This window comes from Hypanus sabinus, chromosome 6 (genome assembly GCF_030144855.1).
Source record: "Hypanus sabinus isolate sHypSab1 chromosome 6, sHypSab1.hap1, whole genome shotgun sequence".
NCBI classification, from domain to species: domain Eukaryota; kingdom Metazoa; phylum Chordata; class Chondrichthyes; order Myliobatiformes; family Dasyatidae; genus Hypanus; species Hypanus sabinus.
Window position 1 is genome coordinate 38,783,489 of NC_082711.1, and position 25,686 is coordinate 38,809,174.

The 25,686-nt window shown below is 39.3% G+C and overlaps 1 protein-coding gene across 5 annotated transcripts in view; it reads left to right on the plus strand.

Moving 5' to 3' along the window:
• The window catches only part of pard3aa (par-3 family cell polarity regulator alpha, a), an 850,778-nt gene that overhangs the window by 538,002 nt on the left and 287,090 nt on the right, over positions 1-25,686 (plus strand). For all 5 annotated transcript variants that reach the window (XM_059971936.1, XM_059971937.1, XM_059971939.1 and 2 more), the window contains 3 exons: positions 7,189-7,377; positions 10,306-10,476; positions 20,325-20,475. In XM_059971936.1, coding sequence (XP_059827919.1) covers positions 7,189-7,377; positions 10,306-10,476; positions 20,325-20,475 — 511 coding nt within the window. The remainder of the gene's footprint in view (positions 1-7,188; positions 7,378-10,305; positions 10,477-20,324; positions 20,476-25,686) is intronic.

Sequence of the window (25,686 nt, forward strand, 5' to 3'; positions counted from 1 at the left end):
AAACCTGATTTTGGTTCTGATTGTGACAAATCATTGGGAAGTCTGAGGACATTGTTCTTGACAAATCTTCTGAATACTTAACGCTTCCAATTGTTTTTGAGTGAGAATATCCTTCTTTGTATCTGTTTTCCAAACAGAAAAATGTGGGTTTGAGGTTTATTTTAATAAGACAACTTTTACATGATTTAGCTTCCATTTTGGTGACATTTTGAGGAAACTTAGTTAGGAATAGTCAAGTAGTGTGAATAGATTCAATCTCCCAAACACAGAATTTTTGAATTGGGTTTATGTGGCTGGGTTATACTTTTGGTGTCTCACTGTATTTTATATTGCCTTGAGAGTTGCAATGTCAACTTTACAACAAGTTTAATCTGATGGCACATATGGATTTTTTGTAGTCTTCTGATGTTTTCAGGGGGAGGGGAACCAGAGTGTTAGAGCAGATAGTGAGGTGGAGGAGGATAAAGGTCATGTGAGAGCTGCAAGTATAGTGCATGGAGTTAAGCCAGATCTAACATATAGAGATACTTTGAGGAAAGAGAAACGGAATAAAGGGTGTAAAGGTAGTAAGGTAGAAGGGCTAAAATGCATGTACTTCAATGCAAGAAGCATCAGGAACAAAGGTGATGAACTGAGAGCTTGGATACATACATGGAATTATGATGTAGTGGCCATTACAGAGACTTGGCTGGCACCAGGGCAGGAATGGATTATCAATATTCCTGGATTTCAATGCTTTAAGAGGGATAGAAAGGGGGAAAAGGAGAGGAGGGGTGGCATTACTGGTCAGGGATACTATTACAGCTACAGAAAGGTGGGTAATGTAGCAGGATCCTCTTTTGAGTCAGTATGGGTGGAAGTCAGGGACAGGAAGGGAGCAGTTACTTTACTGGGAGTATTCTATAAGCCCCCGATAGCAGCAGAGATACCGAGGAGTAAATTGGGAGGCAGATTTTGGAAAGGTGCAAACGTAACGGTTGTTATCATAGGTGACTTTAACTTCCCTAATATCGATTGGCACCTGATTAGTTCCAATGGTTTAGACGGGGCAGAGTTTGTTAAGTGTGTCCAGGATGGATTCCTGTTGCAGTATGTTGACTGGCCGACTAGGAGGAATGCCATACTAGATCTAGTATTAGGTAACGAACCAGGTCAGATCACAGATGTCTCAGTGGGTGAGCATCTGGTGGAAGTGACCACTGCTCCCTGGCCTTTTAACATTATCAGGGAAAAGGATAGAATCAGAGAGGACAAGAACATTTTTAATTGGGGAAGGGCAAATTAGGCTATAAGGCTTGAACTTGCGGGTGTGAATTGGGATGATGTTTTTGCAGGGAAATGTACTATGGACATGTGGTCGATGTTTAAGGATCTCTTGCAGGATGTAGGGATAAATTTGTCCTGGTGAGGAAGATAAAGAATGGTAGGGTGAAGAAACCATGGGTGACAAGTGAGGTGGAGAATCTAGTCAGATGGAAGAAGGCAGCATACGTGAGGTTGAGGAAACAAGGATTAGATGAGTCTATTGAGGAATATAGGGTAGCAAGAAAGGAGCTTAAGAAGGGGCTGAGGAGAGCAAGAAAGGGGCATGAGAAGGCCTTGGCGAATAGGGTAAAGGAAAACCCCAAGGCATTCTTCAATTATGTGAAGAACAAAAGGTTGACAGGAGTGAAGATAGGACTGATTAGAGATAAAGGTGGGAAGATGTGCCTGGAGGCTGTGGAAGTGAGCAAGGTCCTCAATGAATACTTCTCTTCGGTATTTACCAATGAGAGGGAACTTGATGACAGTGAGGACAATATGAGTGAGGTTGATGTTCTGGAGCATGTTGATATTAAGGGAGAGGAGGTGTTGGAGTTGTTAAAATACATTGGGACGGATAAGTCCCCGGGGTCTGACGGAATATTCCCCAGGCTGCTCCACGAGGTGAGGGAAGAGATTGCTGAGCCTCTGGCTAGGATCCTTATGTCCTCATTGTCCATGGGAATGGTAACAGCGGATTGGAGGGAGGCCAATGTTGTCCTCTTGTTCAAAAAAGGTAGTAGGGATAGTCCAGGTAATTACAGACCAGTGAGCCTTACGTCGGTGGTGGGAAAGCTGTTGGAAAAGATTCTTAGAGATAGGATCTATGGGCATTCAGAGAATCATGAATCAGGGACAGTCAGCATGGCTTTGTGAAGGGCAGATTGTGTCTAACAAGCCTGATATAGTTCTTTGAGGAGGTGACCAGGCATATAGATGAGGGTAGTGCAGTGGATGTGATCTACATGGATTTTAGTAAGGCATTTGATTAAGTACCACATGGTAGGCTTATTCAGAAAGTCAGAAGGCATGGGATCCTGGGAAGTTTGGCCAGATGGATTCAGAATTGGATTGCCTGCAGAAAGCAGAGGGTTGTCGTGGAGGGAGTACATTCGGATTGGAGGGTTGTGACTAGTGGTGTCCCACAAGGATCGGTTCTGGGACCTCTACTTTTCGTGATTTTTATTAACAACCTGGATGTGGGGGTAAAAGGGTGGGTTGACAAGTTTGCAGACGACACAAAGGTTGGTGGTGTTGTGGATAGTGTAGGGGATTGTCGAAGATTGCAGAGAGACATTGATAGGATGCAGAAGTGGGCTGAGGTGGCAGATGGAGTTAAACCCAGAGAAGTGTGAGGTGGTACACTTTGGAAGGACAAATTCCTTGGCAGAGTACAAAATAAATGGCAGGATACTTGGTAGTATGGAGGAGCAGAGGGATCTGGGGGTACATGTCCACATTCCCTGAAAGTTGTCTTACAAGTAGATAGGATAGTTAAGAAAGCTTATGGAGTGTTAGTTTTCATAAGTCAAGGGATAGAGTTTAAGAGTCGCAGGGTAATGATGCAGCTCTATAAAACTCTAGTTAGGCCACACTTGGAGTATTGTGTCCAGTTCTGGTCACCTCACTATAGGAAGGATGTGGAAGCATTGGAAAGGGTACAGAGGAGATTTACCAGGATGCTGCCTGGTTTAGAGAGTATGCATTATGATCAGAGATTAAGGGAGCTAGGGCTTTACTCTTTGGAGAGAAGGAGGATGAGAGGAGACATGATAGAGGTATACAAGATATTAGGAGGAATAGGTATAGTGAACAGCCAGCACCCCTTCCCCAGGGCACCACTGCTCAGTACAAGAGGATATGGCTTTAAGGTACGGGGAGGGAAGTTCAAGGGGGATTTTAGAGGAAGGTTTTTCACTCAGAGAGTGGTTGGTGCGTGGAATGCACTGCCTGAGTCAGTGGTGGAGGCAGGTACGCTAGTGAAATTTAAGAGATTACTATACAGGTATATGGAGGAATTTAAGATGGGTGGTTATATGGGAGGCAGGGTTTAAGGGTCGGCACAACATTGTGGACCAAAGGGCCTGTACTGTACTGTATTGTTCTATGTTATCCTCACAAATTTCTCACTTTACGTCATCTGTAAATTTGGTGGGCATGCCATAACTGGCTTTTACCAAGTTCATTGTAATAAATTGTAAAAGTCATAGCCCCTGCACTGATCCTTTATCACATAACATACAGCATCCTGCCAACCACAAGAATACCAATTCATGCCAACTCTCTCTTTCCTACTAGCCAGCTTATTTTCTGCCTACATCATTTTGTCACCAGGAGGCTGTCTACCTGTCCCTTTTATCCACAGCACGTTACTTCTTGGAAGAACCCCCAGTAAATTGGTCAAACGTGCCCCTTTCACAAAACTGGGCTGACTTTGTCGTTTGACAAAATGCTGCCATTTCCTGCTGAGTCAAGAGGGGAATGCAAAAAAGAAAGGAAACAAGAACAAGACAGTCATAAAGTCGTTTGTGGTCACTGATCAGTTCATTAAAATCTCATTGTTTTGCCAACCTGGCTGATGTCAAACAAATTATCACTGAGAAAGCAATACAGGCAGTCCCCGAGTTACGAACGTCCGACTTATGGACAACTCATACTTACGAACCGAGGAAGGAGAACACCGTCCGCCATTTTAAGTCATTGCCGTTGACACTGTGTTGAGTGTTTAACTTTGTATTTGGCTTAAATTGTTCTTAGTGAGATTGACCCCTCCCCCCCCCTCCCGTTCCTGTCGGCTGGTGGCACAGTGAGATCAGCGCTGGGCTGGAGAATGGAGGTTCGCGAGTTCGATCTATTGACACACCGCTCCCGTGCCGGGTTGATGCTAATCCAGTGACTCCCATACCATCTGTGCTGGGTTGATATAGAGCTCGCAACTCGACCTCGTGAAAAAAAAACACAGCCACCTCCAGTTTAAATTCCCACGTGGAATATTGTGGATGATCAAATATCCAAACCCAGCATAGCCCCCACTTGTCCCATTTGGCCTGTCAGTGCAGTGGTCCTTTGGACTCAGCGAACCCCAGGAGCCGGCACAGCTCGGGACCCGCCACCTGCAGTGTTTCTGTTCCATTGACGGTGTGCGGTGGTCGTTAGGACCCAGCGGACCTTGGGAGCCTGCGCAGCAAAGGATCCACTGCCAACAGTGTTTCTGTTCCAGTGACGGGAAGCGATTGCAATTAAAAATAAAGTGGAAATAATAAAGCATTTAGAAAGAGGTGAAACGCCATCGATCATTGAAAAAGCGTTAGGCTATAGTCGGTTAACGATCAGAACAATTTAAAAGGATAAAGTGAGAATAATGGAGCATTTGAAAGGCCCTGCCCCGATGAAAGCTACAATTATTACTAAGCAACGCAGTGGTTTAATTATTGGAATGCATACATTTCTTAAGTGTTTTATATGCATAGAAAGGTAAGGTATATACTATATACTAAGACAAGCATCTGACTGATGCTAAATAATACCCTATGTACTTGTTCCGATGTACGTACAAATCCGACTTAAAGACGGACTCAGGAACAGAACTCGTATGTAACCCAGGGACTGCCTGTATTTAACTTGCCTTTTAGTCATGATGCAAATTGCTGAATGGAGTTTGAATGTTACAGATGATGAAAGTAGAAGCTGAAATATCGAAATAAATAATTTAATTATGAAATTTAAGGTCACTTTTCAAGAAGTCATGCAGGGAAGATAAGATGCAAGTTTTCTAAATAAATTTTCAAATCCAGATAGTTTAAAGAACAGTAGTTACAGATTTTTACATCATTTACAAACTCATAAGGGCCAAATAAAAAAAACAAGTTTACAGCAGGGCCTAATTATTAAAAAGCTTAAATTGCATTTATTCAAGTAAGCAAATAATGAACATCTGGATGAACTCAGCAGGTCAGGCGGCATCTGCAGAGGCAAAGGGATCGTCGACATCACTGATGTCTCAATCTGCAATGTCAATTATTGCTTTATCACCACAGGCGTGATTTAATCTGTTGAATTTCTAAAGCAGTTTTTGTTTGCTTCTGGAGAAGTTTGTGACCAGTGCAACATCTGAATTAGCACATGTTGAATCAATAACTGCAACTTTAAGATAATGCGCTGTGCGATAACTGCAGGTAAATTCTGAAGGTGATGTCAGTTGCATGATGTGGTGAAAGTGACTTTCAGTAGTTTGGTAAAATCTGGGCTGATATTTGTTGGTTCAGATGCTTGATGGGATATCTAGAAGCTGCAGAAGGCTGTAAATCTAGTCAGCTCCATCTTGGGTACTAACCTGCAAAGTACCCAGGACATCTTCAGGGAGCGATGTCTCAGAAAGGCAGCATCCATTATTAGGGATGTCCAGCACCCAGGGCAAGCCTTTTTCTCAGTGTTACCATCAGGTAGGAGGTACAGAAGCCTGAAGGCACACACTCAGCGATTCAGGAACAGCTTCTCCTCTGCCATCCGATTCCTGATTGGACATTGGATCTTTGGACACTACCTCACTTTTTAAAAAAAATACAGTATTTCTGTTCTTGCACAGTTTTTTTTAAAGCTATTCAATATAAATTTTTGATTTACTTATTTTTAAATTTTACTTATTATTTTTTTTCTGCTATATTATGTATTACATTGAACTGCTGCTGCTAAGTTAACAAATTTCATGTCACATGCTGGTGATAATAAACTTGATTCAGATTCTGGTATATTAAGCTCAGATAAAATTCTTAATATATACTTAGTAAAGAAACAGGGCAAATGTTTGCTTCTTGTTATTTGTTCTTCCCTCATAGCTGTTGCTAGTCATTGTTACATAAATGCATTGGGATTGCTGAATTTGACAAACTATTTCTTCATACTTGTACCATAAGTGCTCACAGGTTTTTGGGATTCAAAGACCTTCATTTTAAGCTTCATTGGGCCATGAACTAATACTGTGGTATGCGACTGCTGTTTTGATAGCTCTTGAAATAGTTGTTGTCAACTGATAAAGTGCAGTTAACCTGCAGCATTTACGTTCATGTGTAGGTGTTTATTTTATTGTATATATTCTCTCTTGTGGTTTTGCACAGTGATTCAAAGCAGTTGTCTTCAAAGGAGGGGTGATTAGAGGGCAGTGAGTAAGTGTACTGGGAAATGCAAATAGAATTTAGGCTCACATTAAATATCTCATTTTTATATTCCCAAAATAATTTTTTAAAAATCGTGTCAATCTCATAAAGCTAAGATGTTATAATTAATCCCTTACCTCACCAGTAGCGCTATATTAGCAGTGTAACACAGCAGAGGAAATTTCAGAACCATTGAAACTCAGGTGCAAGTGTAGATATTTTTGAACAGAAGGCATTCATTTTTCTTTTATCTTTGTATCATAATATCAATGAGAGTAGTTGATGTGAAGCTCTACTTTTGTCCAACTTGTTTCTTCTAAGAACTTGATTTCATGTTGATTTTGCACTTAGCTGTTAGCTCAGAGTGTTGCCCTCATTCACTGTTAAGTGCGTCTTATGTTCTTAGTTGCAAATAACATTGCGCACACAATGAAAATACTGTCATTATTATCTATCATAAATGAATTGCATTTTATTTATAAAATTATAATGAACTGTTTTGTAGCCAAGTTTATAAAATGGAAACTACATGCACTTCATGCTTTGAATAATTGAATCTCTTAATGTTAGATGTTAATTATTTGCAGCATTAAATATGAGAGAATGCTTTTAAGTGTTCTTTTATGATTGAGCGATGATGGAAGATCTGATCTTCATTCAAAAGTGATGCAGTGATAAACAGTGATGTTTTTCAATAATCTCAAATGGCTATGTTATGTGTCTTCTGTTTTAGAAAGCAGAGGATGATGACTTGGTTCTTACACCTGATGGCACTAGGGAGTTCCTGACTTTTGAAATTCCTCTCAATGACACCGGATCTGCAGGCCTTGGGGTTAGTGTCAAAGGAAATAGGTCAAAAGAGAATCATGCTGACCTGGGCATATTTGTGAAGTCTATCATCAATGGAGGAGCAGCATCTAAGGTAGGCTAATTTTATGCTTAGTCTCTCAATGTGCCTCATAATTATTTTGTATGAGGGAACATACATGTATGATCTCTGGGAAATGATGCTAAGTAGGCATTGTAGTATTCTTGGTCCTGGGTCCAACTCTGTCTTCTGATTCACTAATGTTCATAATACTGTCAGTCTCACCTGTGGATGGGCTGAATGATTTAGCAGTCACAGGCATCTAATGCAGTTACTTTCAAAGGATTTGCAACCATTAACTTAAATAATGTCTTTCTCATTGTACTTCTAAATGACCATCTTCTTATCCTGAACTTAACATCCTCTTTCCAGGCATTCAATACAGGCATAGCCTCTTGACATCTTCATTTCAATCTCAGAATCTTGCTTGTGGTGCTGTGTTACAATGAAAAGTTTTTTAAAAACCTCGGTCATTGTAGACCTTATCCTCTCTCTGGAGAGTACTGACTGGCAGGTGAAAGTGAGGTTAGAGCTGCTCTCTGGTACTTCACTCATTACCATCAGTCATGCATGTCCTGATAATGCTCTTCATTTATTGAATTGCTCAGAAATTAGTCAAGGCTGGTCGTATCCTCACAAGAGATTTTGTATGTGCGGCTCCTGTTGTAGTCGCTGCAGAAAGATGGGATTATTCCCTGACTGATTCTCTCATCTTCTCCAAGGTAACTGAAATCAGTTGGAGAAGTTATATTTTTGGAGATGCTCTGAATGACTAACTTAATGCAATGCAGAACTTGAACCAGTGCCCCGTGTTGGATAATTTTGCATTGATTAAAGCAATATCAAAAATATTCCATCAGCAAATTACAGTGGATGCTGATTAAAATGGTAGAAATACACATATCAGGCAGCCACTGTGCAATTAGCAAATGATGGATGTACTCAGTCAGTCTGGCAGCATCTATGGAGGGAGGAATAGAATTAATGAGACTGAGCTTTTTGAGTATCTTGTTTCAGACAAATGACTTTTAAATGAGCAGTCCACTGGCCAACTAGGTTTCAACTTAGTGAAAAGTGAAAATATCCTCATGGGTTAGTTTATGCATTTTTTTTTATTTTTGAATTTCACAGATCATTTTGGCTTATTGAAATTATTTTTTCCCCAAAGGAAATTCATATGTCTGAATTATACAGGTTTATATGAAGACATCGTTAATTTAAGTCCATAATTATAGTAAACAAGCAAGAGCACTGGATTAATGTGTTAATCAGATTTGCAAACTGACAAAAAATAACATCTTTTAAAGCTTGGAAGAATAAGGATGGCAAGCACATTGGAATATCGTAAAAACATGCAGAAGCATGTAAAAGATTGTTTGAAAGTGCAGAAGGGGAATGTAATTGAAGACACAATCTTAATAAACTCATCCAGTGTATCAATTAGCTGATCTTCCAGATAAATTGCCTTCATTTTAAAGGAGAAAGGAGCCAAAAGCCATAATTGAGGATAGATTCAAGAAATGGAATGCTTGATCAAGCACATATCAATGAAATGGTTGGAGTATTGATAACACAAGTGGAATTTTATAAAATGTAATTTGTCTGCATCTGGTCTAAATGCACTCAAGCAGATAAAATCTGGAGAACGAATTAAATTTGTCATATAAGTATTAATGGGATTAATAACAAACACCCAGGTGTATCAGCTGTTCTTGGATCAATCCGGCATAAGCTTATGGAATCAGTTATCATTTGATTTGTAAGATGGTTAGTGTGAGCCAACTGTCAATTTCTTAAGTTCTGTCAAAAATGATTTTCTTAATGAAGTCCACTTATTAAATGGTACACTTGTAGAGTTTAATAGACAAATCTGTTTAAAGTTAAATTTAAATATTTGAAGTTCTGGGGTAATATATACAGCTGGCTAAGAAAATGAATTAATGCAAGGAAGTTGTTGGCTGCATCTTGGAAAGGTTATTATTTGGTTTGTGAAGTATTTAGGGGTTTCCTCGAGGGATTGAGGACATTTACTAATTAAAAGAATTGTATTTCTCTTTTTAGTTTCAGACTACCCTGCAATGAGTTTTAAAATGTTTTTAACATATTTCAATTAACTTTTTCATCTTTCTTTCAGCAAGATTTAAAATGTTTATTTTTTCTTCTGATTTAAAGGAATGAGTTTAGTAAGGAAGATGGCACTGAAATGAAAGATCAGAGGAGACCTCATTGAATGACATATCAAGCATGAGGGACTGATTGGCCTATTCCTGCTTTTATTTTTGAAGTTGTTGTGTTCTCATTTAACTTTGATTGAGAAAGTTAATGCAAACTAGTTTTGATCTACTAACATCACCAATTTTTGAAGACTGGTTAAAGCCAAGAAAGTAACTTGGAAATGCTAGTAGCCAAAAAGGATTAATTGGGTGGGACAAGGCGTTTTTATGAACAAAGGAATGTTTCAAGGGAAGTCACAAAATCACAAAGCCAATGTATTCTACAGATTTTGGAAATGTGTATGTTTCTGAAGATAAAGTGATTTTTCTTTGAACATTTTAAAAACAGGCAGCACAAAACAGATACTGTACTTTGATGTTCTTATTTCTGAAGAAGCTATACTTTTGGGAAAGTTATTTTAGTTTTGTTACCATACTTTCCAGAAGAAGTAAAATGTTTGGGAAGAGCTTTGCTGGTGGTGGCTGTTCTAAATGGGGTAGATCGAAGGAAGCTGTTTCCATTAATAGGCAATTTTATGAATTCAGGACACAGATCTAAAATGTTCTACAAATGATAGAAGGGAATTTTTTTTCTACACAAACTTATGATCTCAAATTCACTACTTAGGGGAGTAGTCAGGGAAAAAAATTTATCTCTGCCTTCAGCGAGGAGCTGCGAAAGAATAATTTGTAAAGGCGCTTCCTCCTTCTCATCTGTTCCAAGTGGATGTTACAAGGTAACTCAATCAAAACTTTTTCTTCTGTATAGGATGGAAGGCTTAACGTGAATGACCAGCTTATTGCAGTAAACAGTGAATCGTTGTTGGGAAAGACGAATCAAGATGCCATGGAAACACTCCGAAGATCTATGTCAACAGAGGGAAATAAAAGGGGGATGATCCAGTTGATTGTTGCCAGGAGGATAACAAAACATAATGAGGTAATGACCAGTGTTGAATTTAACAATTACCGAAGTGTCCAATTATGGACCATCATTTATCCTATTTCTTTATTTTTATAAAAATGAACTTAATTCCAAAAATTAATATTTTGTTTTATTTATAAATTTTAAATATTAATGCAGAGTTGTCTTGCAAACAATAATGACATCTACAATAGCAGAACGTGCCATTCACTCTTCAGCATGAATAAAATATGATTTGAAAGGCAAAGCCTCTTCCATCTTTATTGCAGATGCTAATATGCATTCAAATATAGGTCAGACAAAAATGTAGTCCCTGGGGGTACAGTTTTTTTTAATTTCAATTTCTATTTGAACAAGTTACCTTGATTGCTGGTTGTAGAAGGATGCCTAAATAAAAATAAAATGATTTGTTCTTCTATTGTTTTCTGTTCAATCTCCTAATATCTTTACACATGCATCTCATGGTCAGTGCTTGGTTTAATTTATTTAATAGGCGTTGACCTGGGGATAGACCTTGTTGCGTAGATTTCACCTTGGTATGATCCCGTGACTCTGAGTGTGCTCAACAATCTTTCTTATGATTTCACATCAGAGTGCCTTCTGCAGTTAGTGGATGTAGCTAACTAGCCTCTTGGGAACATTTTTTTAAAAAGTAATGCTGAGGTGTTTGCAGATACACGGTTTTCTGAAGTAAGTTTACAATGCCCACTACTCAAAAGACAGAGGACTTCAGCTCTTCATGAGTAAAACTTAAAAAGGAATTGAATTTTAACAAAATGCAGTGCAATTTGATTTATGCATCTCAGTTTGTCTTTTGGCTTGCTATGTCTGACATTAATCAACATTTGGGATTGACTATTTCTTGGTAAGGTGTAAGTTTGCCTAAGTACTAAGTAGCAAAGATAGAAACTTGTACTGTGGACTCCCCTATGTTGGATTGTAGACAGTCGTCTCAATTAAAATCTACCACTTGTTTTTTGAGGAATGAAATTCATTAGCTTTCCTTGAATGAGATTTCATGTTGGCTCCCAATATGGTGGATAATAATTAAACCTGGTATTCTGTGTGGCTGTGCATCAAGTTATTTTATTTCACATTGCTCTCACCTGGGAGAAAGTGACATGCCAGTTTGATGTTTTCAGTGTGTTGTGCTGAAACTTACAGTGGTGTGGGGAATATGTTTTCTCTGCATCTTTTTTTTGTGAATCTTGAACCTTCCATATATAATCATGCAATGGACAACTGCAAGGTAGTCTATGAAGAATCCTGGTCTTTTCACTCTATCCTTCTCTATCCCTGATAAAAGTTCATGTGTCTTTATATAATATTAGAAGTGGCTTTCCCCCCCTTCATTTAAGAGTCACTCGTGTATCCCTATTGCAGTATTGCAACAGTGACATCAGTTCATCAGTTGTACATATCATACTGATAGGTTTAACTCAGCAGGTCAGGCAGCATTTGTTGAAAGAAGCAGTCAACGTTTTGGATCGAGACCCTTCGTCTTGACCCGAAACGTTGACTGCTTCTTTCAACAGATGCTGCCCGACCTGCTGAGTTCATCCAGCTTTTTTGTATGTCTTGATTTGGCCACAGCATCTGCAGTGTACTTTGTGTGTACTGATAGGTTTCATCGCTACCACCCAATGATCTCTTTTTCCTGAGCCAGAGTGCAAGGCATGTGCACAGAGTTGTCCAATTTCTTGAGTGAACAGTTTAAAAAAACTTCACTGTGTTCTGCAGACTTATGAATGAGTTTTTATGAATTTTGGGCTGTTATTGTTTGATATTGTTGTTCCAAAATAAAGGCATTATCATTTTATATTTGAAATTTGTTGCCTTCAAAACTTGCCTATTTGCCTGGCTCATCCAGGACAATACACCTGTGTTTCATTGCAATGGGTTTCCACAATCTGTGATTACCAAATGTAGGAGGAATTCTATGCAGCTTTTGCATTTGCTTTCTTAACAGACATATCATATACAACTAATTTAAAAGTGGCAGGAGGACAGCTGAAATGAAGTCTGCCAGATTAAAGGAAAAGAGTTGATTTTGTTGGCTATGTCAAAGATTGTGTATGGAAGTACCATTGATTGTTTTGCAAGGAATTATCAGTTGGCCTTACTACCAAATTAAGTTTTATAATTATTAATGGAGGTAGTGAGGAGGGGGTCCCACCACTTAATGTGCACACAATTATCATGGCCTGTGGAATTTTTATGTGCTTAATGATCTGCTTTTAAAAATATGTTGAAACATACAAGTTTTCTTTCACAAATGATATTAATTTAATTAATAAAATATTACTTATGTTATAATTCATTATTATATTCTGTGAAGTTGAGTGAAAAGCAAATCACCTCAAAGCAACAAAAGGACAAATGCAGTTTGAGATGGAAATTAATATACTTTTGACTCAATTTGTTCCCAATGAAATGTTATTTCAAGCTTATATCGTAACAATTGATTAGAAAAGGGCCAATTTAAATATGCTTTCAGTAACACCCTATTTGTGCAGAAAATGATCCTGTCAATCCATAATTAAATCTTCAGAGGTTATTATAATATTGGATGAAAGTCGATTCTTAAAGATAGATCTAATTCTGGTCTTTTTTCTGATTGATAAGTATAGTTTGCATTTGATGGAAGAAAAGACATTGTGTGTGAGGAAAAATGAGTGGTTCTATTTATCATTATTTAAAATTGCTTTAATATAATTGGCAGTAATGTGGCATTTAAATTAATTGTCAAAGATAGGATTGAAGACATTTGTCACCTCCTAATTCCAAATTAAACTACTAAAGAAATATCTCTTTTATGTTTTAAATCTTCAAATATAATTAACTTAACTTCAAGCTTCCACAATAGTCATGCAGCTCTTGTTAGCTCTACCCGACCACAAGCAGTCCATTCATTTGATTAAGTAATGCAGGAATAGGCTAGATAAGTCTACAGTTTATAAGTTCATTAAATAACCTTTTTAAAATGAACAATACTGTACATGAAACAAAAATTTATTTTTGCAACCATGTGACCTCCCCAGACGTCTGTCTCATATGTTTGGAACGTGGTATGGTTTTTCATACCCCCTTGAGTGCTGATGGCATTTGGCCAACTTTCAAATGTCAGGAGGAATTAGTCTAGTGTGTTGACTTCAAAGTCTTTGTCATGAAGGCTTATTTCAGTTTGCTGTTGGCCTTGCCTGGAAGCTGAAAGAGTAACTGCATTATATCACACACACTTAAGATATTTATTACAGAGACTACTTTATTGCTGTTCAGTAATACAATTTGTTGAGCAATTTTTTTAAAACCTAAAATAAATTCGTCATGTGCTGAAAGAAAATAACCCTTTACACTTTTAAGCCGCAAGCTCCTAATTTGGTTGACTAAAATATTAAAATATCAATTTAATACACATTGAACTAATTTATAATTCAAAATATATTATACTTTTCTCTTCTGGACACAATAATCTTTCATAGAGTCATAGATCACTACAAACCAGAAATAGGCCCTTCATTCCATCTAGTCCATGCTGAACTATTAATCTGCCTTGTGCCATCAACCTGCACCAGACCATAGCCCACCATGTACCTATCCAAATTTCTCTTAAATATTGAAACGAAACTAACATCCATCACTTGAGCTGGCAGCTCTTTCTACACTTTATGACCCTATCTACCTGTGATACCAATTTCACGGAGTTACAATATATATTTCCAGATCCCTCTGTTCTACTGCACTTCCCAGTGCCCTACTCTTTACCACGTCAGACCTACTCTTGTTGGTTTTCCCAAAGTACAACACCTCACATTTGTCTGCATTAAATTCCATCTTTCATTTTTCAGCCCATTTTTCCAGCTGGTTCAGATTCGGTTGCACACTTTGATATTCTTCCTCTCTGTCCACTACACCCCCAATCTTGTTGCCATCTGCAAATTTGCTGATGCAGTTTACCACATTATCATCTGGATTGTTGATATACAGAAAGTGACAAACAGCAAAATACTCAGCACCAGTCCCTGTGGGGCACCGCTAGTCACAGGCCTCCTGTCGGAGAAGCAACCATCCACTACCACTCTCTGGCTTCTTCAGCGAAGCCAATACCTAATACAATTTACTTCCTTATTTTGTACGCCAAGCAACTGAACCTGCTTGACCGACCTCCCATGTGGTACCTTGTGAAAGGCCTTGCAGAAAACATCAACTGCCTTGCATTCATCCATTTTCCTGATAACTCCCTTGAAGAACTCAGAATTCAGATTTCTAAATGGTGTATATGGACTTACTCTGATGGTTTCGTGTAGAGTAAGATAATTGGTGTTTAGAATTCAGAATGATATATCTGTGGTGTTTGATTTGGCTGTCATTCTGATAGTTCCAAACCTGCTCTTCCCTGAAACCTCTGGGCTTTACAGTTTCATTCAATATGGGACCCACTCTGTTTTGATCATTTTGAATCTGAGGGTCTCCCCTCCCCCTTATTCTCCTGCTCCACTTCAATTGCCCTTTCAATTTGCTTCCAATCATTATTGGAAATTATTTGTTAACATATCCAGAATAAGCTCAGGAGTAAAATTATTTTTTCTCTGCTAGAAATGAAATAAAATTTTGTTTTTGAATTTGATTTAAACGATGTTTCAGTGCTCGGAGGTTCTAGGACATATTTAGCCAAAAAGCACATTAAATTTGTTTCTGGAAAGAATCCAATCTTCGAGCAAGCAGCTATGAAACTAGAGAGTGAGGATGTAACCATTATTATGATCGTAATGTTGCTTGGATTCTTGAGCGCTCATTTTTCGTTTGTCTTGCTCTCTAAGTGGACAGGAATTTAACTGAATCCCTTATAAAATGTTGATCAGCTTTGGATGTTTGAGTTACTCTAATTAGAACAACTTCAGGAACATAGAAACATAGAAAGCCTACAACTCAATACAGTCCCTTCAGCCCACAATGCTGTGCCGAACATGTACTTACTTTAGAAATTACCTAGGGTTACCCATAACTCTCTAGCTTTATAAGCTCCATGTACCTGTCTAGGAGTCTCTCAAAATTCCATGACATTCAGGTGTAGCACTGATTGACTCAGCACACACTCAAAATATTTGATGAAGCTCATGTGCTTAATATATTTTGATGTAAGAAATGAAAATAATGTTATTATTAAATTGATGCTGTCTTTTTAAATTATTATTATTATTGTATTATTAAATTGATGTTTTTTCCATGAGATACGAAGACTGAACCAACCAAATGCTTTGCTCTTGAAAATACGATGGGCAATCATGTGTGACACTAGTTTAATAAACGCAAAGGCCCTGATTGCAATATAAAGATTGTTCCATTGTGTGGGGTTGGAATTAGCATTACTACTAATGCAATCTCTGTTTAGTGGCTACCATATGTTAAACTCTCAAAGAGCAAATTTAGATTGACATCCCTTAACAGATAGTGATGCTACATATATCAAGCAGACTTCGCAGTGCTGTCATCTAAGAGCTGATGCTTGTTTTTCCTGTTTGCATTGTATTACATGCTGTTCGTTGTAAGTGACTATTCAAGGGTACGGATGTGCTACCAGTTTGTTATTGTTGTGACATTGTATGCCTCTGTCAAGGACTGTTAAGGTCTGGGAAAAGCATTGGTTAATCTCTTCCTGTTCCGCTTCCCATATCCTCTTGAAATCCTCCAGGGAGCAGAGTGATGGATTGCTTTGTTGCACATGTAATTGAGTGACGCCCCCTTTTTGTTTTACACAAGGGGTCTTGTTACATCTGGAATATAATGTGGGATGCTTAATACTGGATCCATCCTGAGCAATAATTTGTAGAGCATCTCTGCGTGGGTGTTCTTTACAAGCAAAATGGACTTGGAAACCTTCCAGATTGCAGTTTTTAAAGCTTTGCAAATCTTGAAATCCATATATGGAAATCTATATAGAGCATTTGGTCAACCAATAAACGTATTTTCTTTTAGGTCATCATAATAGAAAAACAAATGGCAATTTTCAGGAGTTTTACATTGGACAAGCTTTCTAATGTCAGTAGTCATCAAATTAAGTAATACACAATAGAATTCCGTAGAGTGGCACCGTTGCATAGTAGTTAGCAGAGCGCTTTATGGTAAGGTGACTCGCATTCAATTCCCGCCACTGCCTGTAAGGAGTTCTCCCGAACCTTCTCCCTATGGCTGGGTGGGTTTCCTCCTGGTGCTCTGGTTTCCTCCCACAGGTAGGTTAATTGGTCACGTAAATTTTCCTGTGACTAGGCTGGGATTAAATCGGGTGATTGCTTTATGGCGTATCTAGAGTGGCTGGAAGGACCTATTCCACGTTGTATCTCAATAAAATTACTTTTAAAAATTGTAAATCCTGGCTCCAGTGCCCAATATGGAAGTCACCTGCTGCAGAATTGATTTGCTGACTGTTAGCAGGAGTTTGTAATATTGGAATTATATTAATAGGATATATTTCAGGCTAGTTTGTATACATCTTTTAAATGGGCAAAAGGAATAACATTTCCTCATTCAATGAAAGAGCTTCTTTTCAGATACCTAAGGTTTTTTTTGAAGTCATAACTACTTTCTGTAAGATATAACATGGCAGATGCTTTGGACATATCACCTGTCACCTCCCGGCTTGTAGTCCTCCACACCCCCACCTTTTTATTTTGATTTCTGCCCCATACCTTTCCAGTCCTGAAGAACGGTTTTGATCTGAAACATAACTGTTTTCTTTCTTTTCTTCACTGAAAAGAAAAGAAAGCTGAGATGGTACGGCCATGTAACAAGACCCAGTGGCCTTGCAAAGACCGTTCTACAAGGGACTGTGGAGAGGAAAAGAAGGAGAGGCAGACACAGGGAAAGGATGGACAGACAACATTAAAGAATGGACAGGAAAAACACGCGGTGACCCAGGCTCTGGCACACAACCATGACAGATGAAACAGACTGGTGCAAAGCTTGTCAGTATGGCGCCCCGACTACCCCACCAGGAGTTAAGGGTGCAAGGCAAGGCATAAACTGTTTATTCCCCTCCATAGATGCTGCCTGACCAGCTGAGTTCCTCCAGCATTTTGTGTATGTTGCCAGTTTACATGCTGTTTATTCGCCACTGGATCTCTGAAAATCCAGGCAACTACAGAGTTACTAAGTACGTACATAACTCTTCCCTTTAGTAATACGTGCAACGTATTTGAATATTTTGCCATAAGTTGAGAAATATTTGGGTATCCAGGGAGATAGGAGCACTGGTGAAGGGGCTTGTTGTGCCCACTAAAGGGTAGCTCACTCACCTTTGGTGAAGGGGCTTGTTGTGCCCATTAAAGGGTAGCTCACTCACCTTTGGTGAAGGGGCTTGTTGTGCCCACTAAAGGGTAGCTCACTCACCTTTGGTGAAGGGGCTTGTTGTGCCCATTAAAGGGTAGCTCACTCACCTTTGGTGAAGGGGCTTGTTGTGCCCATTAAAGGGTAGCTCACTCACCTTTGGTGAAGGGGCTTGTTGTGCCCACTAAAGGGTAGCTCACTCACCTTTGGTGAAGGGGCTTGTTGTGCCCATTAAAGGGTAGCTCACTCACCTTTGGTGAAGGGGCTTGTTGTGCCCATTAAAGGGTAGCTCACTCGCCTTTGGTGAAGGGGCTTGTTGTGCCCATTAAAGGGTAGCTCACTGACCTTTGGTGAAGGGGCTTGTTGTGCCCATTAAAGGGTAGCTCACTGACCTTTGGTGAAGGGGCTTGTTGTGCCCATTAAAGGGTAGCTCACTGACCTTTGGTGAAGGGGCTTGTTGTGCCCATTAAAGGGTAGCTCACTCACCTTTGGTGAAGGGGCTTGTTGTGCCCATTAAAGGGTAGCTCACTGACCTTTGGTGAAGGGGCTTGTTGTGCCCATTAAAGGGTAGCTCACTCACCTTTGGTGAAGGGGCTTGTTGTGCCCATTAAAGGGTAGCTCACTCACCTTTGGTGAAGGGGCTTGTTGTGCCCACTAAAGGGTAGCTCACTCGCCTTTGGTTCCTATCAGGCACTGAGCTCTCATCTGTGGCTCCAGGTAGCTGTTTACATGTGACAGCGGCCACGCCCTGTACGCCACCTTGTCAGGCCGGCTGAACCTGGTGGCCTTGTACCCTGTTGAGATAGGGATATGCCTGTACTAGCATGCGACAAAGTCAGCTGCGGCGGACTGGGCGGATGAGATCTGCAGTGAGACCCAACAGCCAGGAAGGTGACTCTGCAACATGCCATAGAGAGCTAAGGGCATGGCGAGGCAGAGGAGATGTCATGATCATTCATTTCCACTGATGAAGACCCCAGCTTGTGACTTGTTCATACCACTGGACCCGGATTTCTGAGGTTGAGAAAGTTTAATTGTCCTCAATGCAATGACTTTTTCCACTGTTGAAAATGCTCTCATATAGGTTTCTGTTAATGTCAGACATGATGGACAACCACCCTTGCCAGACTGACAAAAGATTGAACATTTTGTCAAGAAATGTCTATATCTACCTGTTTAGAAATCTTTGACTTATTCTGTAATTGCATCTGATTTATTTGTTGTCTTTTAATAATATCAAACAAATCTTTTGTAAGCTGTCTGGCTCTTGTTAATAGTGTGTTCACAGATGCTAGCTATTGCTGACTACAAAGGCACAAATCTAATAGTATAAATTGTAAATGGTGATATGCATGCACAGGAAAACATTATACCATCTGTGCAGGAACAGCAAATACCACACTTCTAAAATGATGTTACCCTTCTGTAAACAGATGTCATTCTTTTCAAAAGGTGAGAGGTCCTCCTGAATCTGATGTAATTTGTATCATTCAGGTTGCTGCAAGTTCAGAAAAGTGAACCAGTCTGTTCCTTGCCCGTGTTAGTTAACTGGCTGTGAATTAATTCGAGTGTAAATACAATTTTGTGCTTTTTTGGAAATTGGATATTCAAGTTGAGGAACTTTGTACATCAACCATTCTGCTTGGGAAAATGTACTAGGATCAACTGTAGTCATACTTCCTCTGTGCTTGCAGTGTAATTCACCCCAGTCTCAGAGATTTTGCCTTTGTGGCAAAATTTCTTTGGCACCAAATTGCCAAACTTTCAGTTGTGCTAAGTGAAGTGAGTTTGCTCACACACATTTTATAAAGGATTGTTGCATTGAGAAGTCATAAGGTACCCTCATCCTGTTAAATCTTTGCTGGATAGATATGAACTGTATGTGTCTAATCCAATGCTCTCAGCCCTCTTGAGGTAGTGACATGTACAGATTGAATACTGAACATTCCACTGAAAAGAGCGGCTTGCTACTTATCATAAAACTCAACTGTAATCTAACAACAATGATTTCCGTTTGCTTGGAGTTACAAGGATTAGCTTGAGTGATATCTGTGAATAGCTCAGAATTATTTCAATCCATTAGAAATAAACCTACTTTCTGTGTTATAGCCAGGTTAAGACAAAATTTGATGAGCTTTAAACTTGAGACAAAGGTGTTTGACTGCATATTCTCTCTAAACTATACAATGACTTATTTCTGAAAGTGGAAATCAATGAAACCTTGTGCATTTTACAACCTTTTGCATTTCCATTTTTAAAAAAATTAAAAAATACTCTGAAAAAGCCGAAAGGCAGCTTTTAATTTCTGTATTCTTTCCAGTGCATTGAAATCTGACAAGGCACCATGGGAGGTATTGTACAAAGTGGCATAGATAGTTAGTCATTAAGCAGGACTGTCATAGCAAATTATTTTGAACCTTAGTGAGGAGTTCTAGTTCATTGGATGCCCAGTCGGGTGCAGGCCTAGGGCAAGTAGATGCATCCCCCCATGCTGCTAAATAGTCTTTCAATGTAGATTTTCTCTCTCTCACTCTCCCTAGCTCGAGACACCTGGGAGTCCCCCTGGGCCTGAGTTGCCAATTGATGCCGTGATGGAAGACAGGGAGCGAAGGATTTCACATTCACTTTACAGAGGAATCGAGGGGCTGGGTGAATCGCCCACCAGGAATATTGCATATAATAGATTGATGGGTGAGTTGACTCACTATTTCTGGAACTTTCTTCCTTAAAGTTTATTGCAGAATATTTGATTTATTCAGACCTGCTGTTGCACATTGAATGTTGAAGCAGGATCTGCTTTTAGTTGTCTAGTTTTCAATGATAAGTTTATTAAAATCAGAAAGAAAGCGTTTAGCAAAATTGGAGAAATACCTTTTTAGGCAGGATGAAAACTTAATTTCTTGCAGTTGAAGACCACACTGTTGAAGAAATTTTTACTGGTTGTTGTCTCCTTCCATGAGATGTTACAGAGTGCTAAAGGAAGCATCTTGATAATAAGGGATGTGTGTTAGCTTCTAGCTGCTTGGCCAACTCTGGGCTAAAGGAAACATTTTTATGCATTAAGTGAATGTTGCTGGAATTATATTGAAAATTCAGTCACTTTTCAGACTTAATACTGAGAAGCGGTGTATACTTTAGAAGGCGTATATGTCTTTTGCCAAATATCTAATTTAGGTCTGAGCTTTTTTGTTATTAGCAGACTTCACAAGACTCCAACAAATAAAAGGCTTCATGTTTAACTGAAGGCTAGTGGCACCGATGGAAGTAAAAATTAATAAGTATTCCAAATTCTAAATGAGAAAATGTGCAGATGCTGGAAATCCAAGCAACAGACACAAAATGCTGGAGGAACTCAGCAGGCCAAGCGGCATCTATGGAAAAGAGTAAACCATTGATGTTTTGGGCTGAGACCCCTTCAACAGGACCCTTCATCCAAATTCTATATGATTATTTTATTTGGGCCATTTGTTTAATGTTTTGTTGTTTAAGCAAAGGGGATCTAAAGAAATCTTTTTCTCCAGAAAACAATGAGTATTGTATCTAGAATGTATAGACCGGTGGAACAAGAGTCACTGACAGACTTTATAAAGTGTCTGGATGGGTGCGTGAATTGCCTGTGTTTGAAGGCATTGGGTCAAGTGCTAGAAGATGGTATTAATATGGATTAATCCTGGTTGCTGTGGTTGTGGTGGGCCAAAAGATCAATAAGCAGACTAAACTATCATTAGGAAATTGCAGTGAATTTAAGATTTTGGACATTACAGCTGGAAATTAACCCTTGTTGAATATAAATGGATCTTTTTTCATGGAAGAATTATACAGCTGTAAGTACTGAGAACTGTATTTGGCATGGGAATGGAAAATGTTTTCTGTTTACTTCCTTCCTTATTTCCTATTGTGGGACTTTGCCTTGGAATTCTAAATAAAGACATTTGAGCAGACAAGCATTTGCCAGATTGTGCCTCTGTAACTCCCTATCTCTTCTTTGTGCTTTGAACCTGACTATTAACTTTCAGTGAGCTCCCTACTTGTTACATTCAAATCTGACCCATTCTTCAGCAGCAATCTGTACAATGCACATTTGTTGGGAGGCTTCATTTTAGAATAGAAACATAGAAACCCTACTGCACAACACAAGCCCTTTGACCCACAAAGTTGTGCCGAACATGTCCCTACCTTAGAAATTACCAGGCCCTCTATTTTTCTAAACCCCATGTACCTATCCAAAAGTCTCTTAAAAGACCCTATAGTATCTGCCTCCACCACTGTTGCCGGCAGCCCATTCCATGTACTCACCACTCTCTGAGTAAAAAAACTTACCCCTGACATCTCCTTTGTACCTACTCCTCAGCACCTTAAACTTGTGTCATCTTGTGGCAACCATTTCAGCCCTGGGGAAAAAGCCTCTGACTATCCACACGATTGATGCCTCTCATCATCTTATACACCTCTATCAGGTCACCTCTCATCCTACTTCACTCTGAGGGGAAAAGGCCAAGTTCACTCAACCTATTCTCATGAGGCATGCTTCCAACATCCTTGTAAGTCTCCTCTGCACACTTTCTACGGCTTCCACATCCTTCCTGTAGTGAGGTAACCAGAACTGAGCACAGTAGTAAGTGGGGTCTGACTAGGGTCCTACATTCATTTTAATAAATATTTGCAATGGTACGCAATTTTTGTTTGCTTCCACTCTGATTACATTGTGGCCTAAATCCGAACTCAATTGAATAAGTATTTAAATATGCAATTGTCAAGATTAGTGTGTCATGATGTTGAATTTTGATATCTGGATTGTGGAGAATTCAGTTGGCATCTTGATGACATACTTGCCGTTGTTTATTGGTTTTCATGACTTCAGGATGTCTGGAAGCAAACTGTAGGCAATGATGTATTTGCAATATTAGTTACTGTTGCTGAAAAACCGCAGCAAGTTAATAACATCTTTTTCAAGATCCAATTGACATATTAAAATGTTAATGATGTTGGTTGAGGGATGTATTGACTATATCACAATAGGTAACTCTCCTACAGAGCTTTAACTAATATCCTGATATCAGCTGTTTTTATCTGAGAACTCGTGCATGTGAGAGACATCTCCTTTAATAGTACACTGGTTTCTCAGTGTTGCACTGGAAAACCAGCCTTGAGTTTGTCTGAGTCTCTAAACATGAATTTTCAAACCTTAATGTGGCCCACAGCACCATGTCTGAATCAGAATCAAGTGCATTATGACTGGCATATGTTGTGAATTTTATTATTTTGCTGTATAGTGTAATGCATAAAAACTGACTAAGTTACAATAAGAAATAGTTTAAAAAAATAAATAGTGCAAAAAGAGAGCCAGATAGTGAAGTCGTGTGGTGTGGGTTCATGGAATGTTCAGAAATCTGATGGTGAAGAGGAAGAGGCTGTTGCTAAAACAGTGGGTGCCTGTCTTCAGGCTCCTGTACCTCCTCCCTGATGGGAGTAATGAGAAGTGGGAGAGCTCTTGATAATGGATGCCGCCTTTTTGACACATCAGCTTTTGAAGGTGTCCTGGATGGTAGGGAGATGTGAGTTCCATCAGTGGAGCTGGCTGAGTTTACAGCCTTTGGCAGATTTTTCCAATCCTGTTCATTGATGCCTCTATACCAGACAGTGATGGAACCAGTCGGAATGCTCTCCACGGTATATCCGTAGAAATTTGCGACCGTGTTTGGTGACGTATCAGCTCTCCTCAAACTCTAAATAAAACACACCACTAGCTACTTGAAACTCCTCATCTTTTCCACTGCTGACCCTTCGATAAGCATCGATGTTGTTCCCTCGACTTTCCTTTCTTGAAGTGCACAATCAATTCCTTAGGCTTACTTAGCATCCAGTGCAAGGTTGTTCTTGTGACTTCATTCAACCATCTGTCTCACTCCTGGACAACTCCTCATCACCATGTGAGACTCTGCCAACAAAAGCTGTGTCAATGGTGAATTTATAAATGGCATTTGAGTTGTGCCTAGCCAAACAGTCATGTCTCTTGGAGTTCTGGATCACCGCTCTTGAATGCCACAGATCTAGTCCTCAGCAGATTGTGAATTTCACAGCTCATCCATGGTTTCCTGTTTGGGTATGTCTGGTAGGCATGCATTCATCCACACCAGGTCTTGATGTAGCACATTCATTCAGATCCAAAGGTGAATCCCTGAATATGGTCCAGTCCTGTAAGCGGTCATCAACCTCCCATTCATGATCCTCACCACCGGTGCTATGGTCTTCAGTCTCTGTCTGTGTACTGCAAGCAAAAGTACAGCCAGGTGATTGGACTTGCCGAAGTGCAGGTGTGGGATGGCATGGTAAGTGTTCCTTCAGTGTTACACCACTGTGAAACAGTGGTCAAGTACGTTGGCTCCTCTAGCTCTACAAGTGACATGTGGGTCATTTGTTAGAGACTTCTTCCCTGAAATGCCCCTCGATGACCAGGAAGGCATCAGGGTGTGCTGTCTTGTTATTGCTGATAATAGTGGTCTTATGCATCTTCCACCAGTCTCCAATTCAAGTGACCATTCTTCATAATTTCAAGGGGGAATCACAACAGATGTGTATTGCTTCCCCTCTGCTATCAGCATTACAAAAGGTCGATTCTCTCTATGATTACTTCGTCCACTTTTCCATCTCCACAGGCCATTCTCCTTGTCATTATCCATTTCTTCTGCAGATTGCGTGATTGACTTCTGAAACATTTTTGTTCAAGCCATAACATCCGTTTGACTGTTGCTTTAATATTATGTCCCAGTGGTACACTGACTTCTCTTGCTTCACCCTCCTGCATTCCTCCAGAGGTAGCTCAAGAGTCAGTATCTCATTATTTTATCAGCCATCATGATTTAATATTGAATTTAACACTTTTCAGGTAAACTCTTTTATCTCTCTTTTCATAGGTGTGATTTTGTTTTTGTTTGTTTCCTGTGCCAGTTTTGCTGAAGGGTCTACAACCCTTCTTTTCAAATGCTTTTATATTATTTGAGCGTTTTCTGTTTCAGTTTTGGATTTCCATTGTCATCTAATTTCATTTCCTTGTGTTATTATAGGGTGCTGTCTTCCAAGTCAGTGTAGTAAATACTGAGTCAGATGCAAATGTGGGGCAAGTATCAACAAGGATACAGAATTCTGAGCTTCCTGGTTCTTTGCTTAATTTTGCTACCGGCTTGATTCCATTATTCTGTTTTGGGCATATCTTTCTCTGCATTCTGTTACCTCACTCATGGACAATAGTTCGTTGCTGTTATGCATCCTGAAAACTTCTTGTACAAGCAATATGCTGTAAAAGGTTTAGGCACAGCTTGATAAATTCTGAAATGCAAAGCTGGTTTATGTTTCCCAGCACTTGTTCAATTTTATGCTTTCCACATTACCATAAATCCATCTCTCTTGATCTTTCTTTATCTTGCCTAAAACAGGTATTTTTTCTAATTCTGCTTTTCATTTGTTTCTTTTTGGAACTGTGGAAAGTGGCACAGTGGATTATGTTGTCACAGCTCTACTTTGGCATTATTTTTATTTTCCTTAAATGTTATCCATGTTAATAAATGAAATGAGCGTGGTCACATTCAGTTGTGTTTGTGTTTCTTTTCTCCTTTTTTGCATCTCAAAAAGTTTTTATCTCGAACTAATTAATGTTGTTTATTTGAGTCCAAGTCATTTCCTTTGTTTCAGTGCTGCAAACTGCTGACAACAAATGATTATTTCAGATTGGGACTGAATAAGAAAATGTCTTTGTGCTGCATTGAACCGTTATTTTCATCCTTTTTTTAAAATTTGCTGTGACACTTTCCATTTCCATGGATAGACCTTTGCATAAGCTGTTTAAAATCGTCTGGTGGATAAATTATTTTAGCAATGGCAGTGACCAAGAAGTAATCATACTTC